An 8,401-nucleotide genomic window follows, 5' to 3' on the forward strand; every position below is an offset into this window, starting at 1 on the left:
CAATTTAACAGGAGTTCCATTTACTGAGACATGAACTGGATTGCAGCATTAAGTTATGAAACCAATTATATTAGTTGTTCCATTTAAGCAGCAGTTCCGTGTAACCGATTTCCGTTTACCGATAGTCTACCATATCTCACTGGTGTGAGCTGTGTCCTGTCTTAAAGAGCTACATGTAGAAAATAAACTAGTATTTTTTTATATCTCTCGCAAAAATACAGGCACAATTCTGGGACTACATTCATTAGCGGTAGGGTACCACGATTTGGCTCGGTAGTCTTTGCTTCATTGCCAAGAAAAGTTGCCCGCGAGCATAGCTACGTAGAGCCAAGAAAGGATGTGGAAGTGTGAATTAACAAGGACGTTGAAAGAAAGAGACACAGGAAGCCCAACTAGCATGCCAACGTGTTTTAGGCATGCAAGTTCATGTCAATCTCACGAGGTGCTGCGTCTTGCTCTTAGTTGCAAGGCAGATACTTGAAATCTGGCACAAGAAGAACTTTGGCTAGTTGGTCAGGATTCATGTTTAAATGGAGCTTTTACCCTTATGCATTTAGCCTTATGATGCACCCTTGTTGGCCTCGAGCACAAGTGCGACGACAAAGTTTCTGCAATGTGTTCGGGGCTGCAAAGCCTGGGGGACGTCTGCAGGCAACCTTACTGAGGTTGTGCAAAAGCAAATGTACATACGGCATCACTGTCACGTGTAAGAGAGGCGTGGCACCAGGAAGAAAGATGAGGTAGAGCAGAGTGTTCAAAGAGCACTCGAGGTGCGTGACCCGAGCCGTGACCAAGAGGAAACAATGAGCTGGGTTTGTCTGCGTGGCTTCGGCCGAAGAAGGTTGGCTTGCCAGCAGCTTGTGCTGCAGGTGTTTGGGCCCGGAGGCCGTGATGCGCAGCCATCGACCTCGACAACAGAGGCTCCTCCTCGGATGAGCTGCAGCCTCTCGTGGTAATTCTGTGCGCCGCAGCAGCACAGAATTATGAGCTCATCCTTTGGAGGCCGGCCAGCGACAGTTCACGGGGTGCCACGTCATTTGCGCAAGGCACGGACAGAAGTGGCAGTCGAGCTAGGCCTAACCTGCTAGGCCTCCCTGTCACGTCATTGCCGGTGACCGGAAATTCCGATACAGGTGTCATCGAACTTGAAGGGCATCGCAAATTAGTTCGATACAACGATAATTCGGAATATAAAATACGCATATTTAAGGCTTATATTAATGAAATTTAAGTCTCGAAACAGTTTTCGGAATTCGTAACGAGCGCTAGCATGACGATTCGCTCACAACTAGTATGCTAAATAACAAGGTGGAAACTTTTTCTTTTGCAAGTTACTGCACTTTATTTCGCACAAAGATAGTGCGTAAACTTGTCTTCCTTCTTGCGCACTGTCAAGTTCATCAAGTCATCCTAAATATCAATTAAGCTTTCAAAATAAGCAAATTCAGCGCATTCGGCCACAACAGCGGTGATTGACGCTGAACGGCGATGCAAGCTCTGGAGCATGGTAAAAGGTTGTTTAGCAACGGCATTGGCATCTTCATAACAGCACGGGTCCACTTCCGCGGCACCTGCAACGTCAGCCTTGATCTCGGCATTGATGCAGTCAGAAAGAGCGACGTCATCTGCACCGATGAAGTCGCTTGCTGTACTGCTGTCCGAGAGCGCGCCCGGAAATGCTAAGTCGCAAAATTCACTGAGGCACCGTACACCAATTTCAGCGGTCATGACTCATGACGCTCCCAAAATCGCCACCTGGCACCAAAGCCTGCAAGAAAACAGTTCATTACGGTGCTTTGCTTGATGTCGTTATAAGCACCAGTAATCATTTTATTGCTACGAGCCGGTCAATGTTTAGTTCATCTCCTAAATGAGGACTTGTCAGGAACGAAGCGAGAAGTACACGAGTCCTCAAGCCACAAGAGACAACGGAGCCCACAAACAACGAAAGAAAAGTCCCCACCACCGTCGACATCTTAGCGATGGCGATGGCAGCGATGGCACCTGTGGCTTTGTAGCAAGCAGCCGCTGCTTTGGCACGAAAAGCAAGACAAAGTGTAGCCTCCGAGATATGTTTTATAACCGAAAACTGCCAAAAATAGGTCACGACATTGCGGATCTCGAAGGCCATGATTTTCAGGCCTGCATGCCATCGTGAGCTAACAAACAGGAAAGGGAATGCGAACACTGCGACGAGGCTGCTGAGTATCTCTGCATTCATCTCATTTTGGTGCCTTCGGCAATCGACCCCTTCGAAAAACGCCAGGCCTGCGCAGAAAGTGCAGCCCAGTCACAGCGAAAGCTGGAAGAGCGGCGTTTCTAGAGCCCGTTGTAAACTCCCTTGGGGCTAATAATACAAGTACACCACACCAGCAAGGTACCCACTACGCCATAAATCACAATTTTTGTGAAGTTGGGAAGCACTCACAATGGCATTACTCGTTTCGTCATTATGCGGGGAACCGAGGCACACATCTCTAAGGCATATGTGCACTTTGTTGATGCAACGACTGATGACGATAAAGAATTATGGCTCAGCCATTTGTAATGGGTTGGAAGCTTTAAATGGCCCACCAGTTACGCAATTCGCATTGTGTGACGCCTGGTCGCAATTTCACTCTCCCACCATGCTACATAACCTATGTTGACGTCAGATAGAGAGAGAGAGGTGGGCGGATGAACTTTATTGAGACCCTGAGGAAATGGATCGTGGGCTTATGGGCTTCCTTGGCAATCAATACAAGTGTATTTGCGAGGAACCAACTACGCTATAAATAATTATAATTTGTGTGAAGTAGGGAAGCAGCCACTATGCCATTTTTCGTCATGCTACGGAGAGCCGTTGTACCCACTAAACACATGTAAAGCATTATGCGCACTTTGTTGATGCTCTGCCTGATGACGATGAAGAATTATGGCAGAGCCCTTTGTAATGGGTTAGAAGCATTCAACAACCTACTTGTTGCGCAATTACCGGTGTGTGACGCCTGGTTACAGAATTCGCGTCTTGTGATGCCTGCTTGTTATTTAGCTCTTCTATCGCGCTATATTACACATAGTAATCTGGTTCCTTCCCGACATGAAGCCTGTATAGGGTCTTTTTGCAAAGCATTTTCAAGCACCGGCATGGCTCTGAGGTAGAATACTAGGCTCCCACGCAGAGGGCCCAGCTTCGAACCCTGTTCCATCCTGGACATTTTTTTATTTCGTTTTTTTTTTCCTATTTCGCGCGATAGTGGTTACGGACACCGGGCGGCAGACAACTATGGCGCCAAAAATTGCCCTTGAAATGATCTCATAACAGCTTTCGCTGTAAAACACTATACCCGCGCGTTACAGCCTACAGATCACACATCAAACGAGCCAGTGCACTCACAAGTGCTGCGCAACCAACCAGATCAACGTAATGCAACGACACCGCCTTTTCGTCACCCGAGCTCGAAGAGTAATCAGAACTTGTCAGAAGGCGGCCGACAGTTTCTTCACGGCCCTTCGGAACATTGGTACGCAAGTGTAACTACCCGTCACCTGTCGTTGAAGAGCGTCATGTTCGCGACCGTTTCGTCGTGGTTTGTCAAATTCTCACCTTGCACACAAGCTGTGCCGCACTCCGAGCCTTTCCCTGGACAACGCACTCGTGCAAGCTCGTCAGCACGAAGGCGCCGAATGCGAAAAAACAGCGCCTGTCCCTCACCGCTGGGCTACCACCTACGGCAGCTCACGTGGACGCGGCGACTTCGCGTAAACCCGCGCAGCGTGCACGCGGACGATGCAACAGACGGGACTCTGGCAACTTTGCCGACTTTGCGCCACGTGACCGACCCGACGGTTCGCACACAAGCAACAGAGATGGCGAGGCTTCGAAAAGCGGCCTAAGCCTAAGGGGGCAGTGCCAATTCTGCAGTCACGAGTTTCACTGACGGTCTGACTGTCCAGCGGACAAAGCGTTCTGTAACCACTGCAAGAAGCGAGGTCACTTGCGGTATGTCGCTCAAGAAAGCGCCTCAGATCCGTAGAGCTGCACTCCATCACGGCGGTGGCTCGTAACGAGCGGTACGTTGAGGTGCATGTCAACGGGCACCCTCTCGTCTTCAAAGTGGACTCTGGTGCTGACGTCTCGGTGGTTTCACGCACGTTTCCCGGCTGCCCAGCCGTCCTCGATAAGCCACACAGTGAAGAACTTTTTGGACCTGGGAAACAAGCCCTGAAGCTTCTCGGCACCTTCGACGCGGCACTGTCTTGGAGAGGCAGGCAAGTCAACGAGTGCCTCTACGTCGTTGCAGGACAAGAGCAGCCATTTCTGGGCTATCCCGCTATTGTTGCCCTTGGGGTCGTCAAGTTTGTTGGCGCCGTCACATCAGCTCTGCCAGACGCACCACCTCGTGAAGCCCCTTCAGCCCTTTTCACCGGCCTGGGCATGTTTCCGGAAGAGTACACGATACATATCAAGCCTGACGCAGTACCGTATGCCCTCAGCACAGCTCGGCATACCCTGATACCGCTACGAGATGTAGTCAAAAAAGGAGCTCGGCAAGATGGAGCAGGAGGGTGTAAACCGGCGCGTCGACGAACCGACAGACTGGTGCATGGGTCTTGTCATCGTCCCGAAGCCAGCAGGGGGTTACCACCTGTGCGTTGATTTGACCAAACTCAACCAAGTCGTCCTATGTGAACGCCACATACTTCCGACCATCGACCAAACCGTGGGACTTCTCGGTGACGCCCGCGTTTTTTCAAAGTTGGATGCAACTTTGGGCTTCCACCAAGTACGCCTGGCGCGCGACTCCCAGAAGTACACGACTTTCATCACACCGTTTGGCAGGTATGTTATGCCGCCTCCCATTCGGCATAACATCGGCCCCGGAATACTTTCAGCGTGAGATGTCTCGCCAGCTGGAAGGGTTGGCCGGTGCTGTTAACCTTATGGACAACATCCTTGTGTTTGGCCAAACCACAGAAGAACACGACCGACGCCTCCAGGCAGTCCTCGGTTGCCTCCAACAAGCGGGGGTCACCCTCAACGCTGCCAAGTGCATTTTCGGCGTGTCCAGCGTGCGATTCCCTGGCGTTGTCGTTGGTGCCATTGGCACCACCCTGGATCCAGAAAAAGTGGCCACCATTCAGCACATGCCAGCTCCTAAGGACGTTCATGGTGTCTAACGTTTTCTCCGTATGCTCAACCATGTCGGTCACTTTCTCCCGGGCTTCTCTCAAACAACTGCGCCAATCAGAAGTGTCTTGAACAAGACTGCAGCCTGGACATGGGGACCAGCGCAAGCTTCAGCATTTGAAAAGCTCAAGAGCATGCTGTCCTCAGACATCTGCCTCGCGAGGTATAACCCTCCACTGTTGACGACAGTCTCCGCAGATTCCAGTTTCTTCGGGCTGGGTGCTGTTCTTCTTCAAGACCAGCCATCCGGGGAGCGCAGACCAGTTGCATACGCCTCTCGAGCACTGACTGAAACGGAACGGAGGTATAGCCAGATCGAAAAAGAGGCACTGGCTGCCACTTGGGCCATCAACCGATTCGACGAGTTTCTTCGGGGTCTTCATTTCACCCTGGAGACCGACCATAAGCCGTTAGTAAAGCTCCTAGGAACCGCGGATCTCGATCTCATGCCACCACGAATCCAGCTCTTCCGCATCCGTCTTCTCCAGTACCAGTTTGACGTCAAGTACGTTCCTGGGAAACAGCTGGCCACCGCAGATGTACTCTCGAGGGACCCAGTCCAGCGACTTCAGCAGTTGACAAGGTGGAGCTGTACATTTAAGAAGCACTCCATGCTATCCCTCCCACATTTGCAGTGCTCCTCGACGACTTCCGAGCTCACCAGGCTGCAGATGGGGAGTGCGCGCAGCTCAAGTTGTACTGTGAGCAAGGGTGGCCTCGGAAAGAGAATCTGCCTCTCAGCATGGCTCAGTTGTGGGCTCATCAGGCTGAATACAGTATCGGTGACGGCCTTCTCCTCTGCGGTGGACGCCTCTTGGTGCCCGCTTCTCTGCGGAAGCACGTCCTCTCCCTCATCCGTGACGGACACCTCGGAGTGAACTGCTGCCGTGCCATTGCCAGAGGAGCTGTCTGGTGGCTAACCATGGAGAGCCTGATCAAGAGCATGGTGGAGAACTGTCCCAACTGTGCCACCACGCCGGTCCAGCAAGCAGAGCCACTGCTTTCTACTGTGACGCCTAGCCGTCCTTGGGAGCGAGTCGGGGAAGATATCTTTCATCATGAAGGAGCCGACTACCTTCTCCTCGTAGATTACTACTCGAGGTACACAGAAGTGCTGTCCCTTCACTCGACGACGTCCACAGTGGTGATCTCCATCATCAAAAGTGTCTTCACAAGGCATGGGATCCCAGAGACCCTCGTCAGCGATAATGGGCCTCAGTTTTCGTCGGCAGAATTCCACGTCTTCGCCCAGAGCTACGGCTTCTCCCACGTCACCAGCAGTCCCAGTTACCCCCAGTACAATGGGGAAGTCGAGCGTATGGTGCGGACGGTCAAGGAAATCTTCAAGAAGTCTCCGGACTGGCCTTTGGCCCTCTTGGCATACCGCAATGCACCTGGCCTGACTGGGTACAGCCCTGCTCAGCTGCTCATGGGGCGCAGCCTCAGAACTCGCCTTCCAGTCCCAATGGCCGCGTTGCTTCCAGAACCGCCTAATGTTGCCGACTTCCACTGGCGAAACACTGCCCAACAACGTCACCAGCGTCAAGATTTTTACCGTCGACATGCTGCACAAGATTTGTGGCCCCTGGAGGAGGGAGAGAGAGTGTGGATTCACGATGCTGGCCCTGTTCTCAGCCCAGCGCAGCGTCCACGCTCCTACGTGGTCCAGACGGATGCAGGTGCTCTCATCCGCAACCGGAGACATCTGGTTCCGCAGCAGTCTCCGTCATCAGGGAGTCTAGACTTCGGCAACTCCAGTCCATGGACACAAGGATCCGAAAGCCTGCCACAGACTCCAACACCCCCAGAGCCTGTGAGCAGCAGTCCAACTCGCAGGGCACTTACTCCTCTGCCAGTTGCATCGCCACTGGTTGCCCCAGCTACTCCATCAAGACCACCTGGGTCGGTTGTGCGCACTCATTCTGGACGTTGTGTTAGGCCCCCGGTGTGGCTGAACTTGTAGAACGTGCCATGAGACCTTTGTCATTGCACTGCGTGCCTGAGAGTGAGGGGTTGCTTTCTGTTACTTTCCCAAAGGAGGGGATGTAGAGGGCGCGAGTGCCAAGTGAAATATGAGACGCCCTCTATAGGATGTAGTATATAAAGGGGTGTACTGCCAATAAACAGGGGCACTTCTGCTGGGGACTCGGAGCATGTGCTTTACTCCTCGGCCCTCAGGCTTCAGCCTGCCTCCTCGGCCGCCTCGGCTAGAACCCTCCTACCACAGTTCTTGGTATTTGTCGCATTTATGAAGTGTTGTGAGCTTTCCCTGGTTTTTTGTTTTGAGATTAAAGAACGCTTGTTGGGCCATCACTCATTTCAGTATCCTGAACGCATGCCCCCGTGATTTGTGACAATTACCTCTGGCCTGCTTTTCAAAGGCTGTGTCTGAGCTCTATCTCTTCTAGGTCTGGGTTTCACCCTTTGCAAAAGAGCTTCGGCCACTGCAACAACAACCCTCGCAGGGAAGCTCACTGCCAAAGGGCAGCAAGCGTCTGTACAAACAAGTTGTAGAAACCTTGTGCTCGCATTGCATGATTCTAAATCGGCCAAACTAAGCAATGCATTAACGACCATCTTAGGCAGCATGCTCAAAAACTAAAGAAGGAAAAGGATAAGCAAGCACACTAGGTTGCACATGTAACTGCTTGCAGTTGTGAGCCACGTTTACTAGACACTAAGATTCTAGGCAGAAGATCTGTACACCTTGGTACCTTTAGAGGCCTTCTTTACAAAAAAGAATAACTCACTGAGTGCCACCGCGGCTTTAGTAGAATTACATTCTGAAGAATATGATTTCATGCTGAACACTCTCTGATCTGTGGGCCTTTACCATGATTTTTTCCACGACGTTTTCACGTGTCACGTTGCATGCACGACAGAACGTATATACAGTGAACTCCCGTTAAGACGAACTCGGTTAAGACGAATTCTCGCTTATGCCGAACAACACAGGACCGGTTGTTTGGTTCCCCATAGACTCAATGCAAAAAAAATTCGCTTAAGACAAACCGCCCAAGTGTATTCTTCTGTTAAGACGAACTCTCGCGAACTCTCGCGGTGGTCAACAACGCTGGCGATTCTGCGAAACGAACACTGCAGTCTTGGTTGGGCATTCAGGCGACCGAGAAAAAGCACAAAAGAAAAAAATAGCGCTTTCGGGAGCAAAGACGCGAAGCAAATCGCGACGCGGAGGGCGCGAGATAAAGGAAAAAGAACGGTCAGCGGATA

General features: G+C 51.6%; 1 protein-coding gene across 1 annotated transcript; it reads left to right on the forward strand.

The window, feature by feature from the left end:
- The first annotated feature begins 6,303 nt into the window (after positions 1-6,303).
- LOC119377970 (uncharacterized) lies at positions 6,304-7,133 on the forward strand. The gene has a single exon (XM_037647248.2). The coding sequence runs from the start codon at positions 6,489-6,491 to the stop codon at positions 7,131-7,133; it is 645 nt and encodes a 214-aa protein (XP_037503176.2). The 5' UTR covers positions 6,304-6,488.
- Positions 7,134-8,401: the final 1,268 nt, after the last annotated feature.

This window comes from Rhipicephalus sanguineus, unplaced genomic scaffold (genome assembly GCF_013339695.2).
Source record: "Rhipicephalus sanguineus isolate Rsan-2018 unplaced genomic scaffold, BIME_Rsan_1.4 Seq639, whole genome shotgun sequence".
In the NCBI taxonomy this organism is placed as follows: domain Eukaryota; kingdom Metazoa; phylum Arthropoda; class Arachnida; order Ixodida; family Ixodidae; genus Rhipicephalus; species Rhipicephalus sanguineus.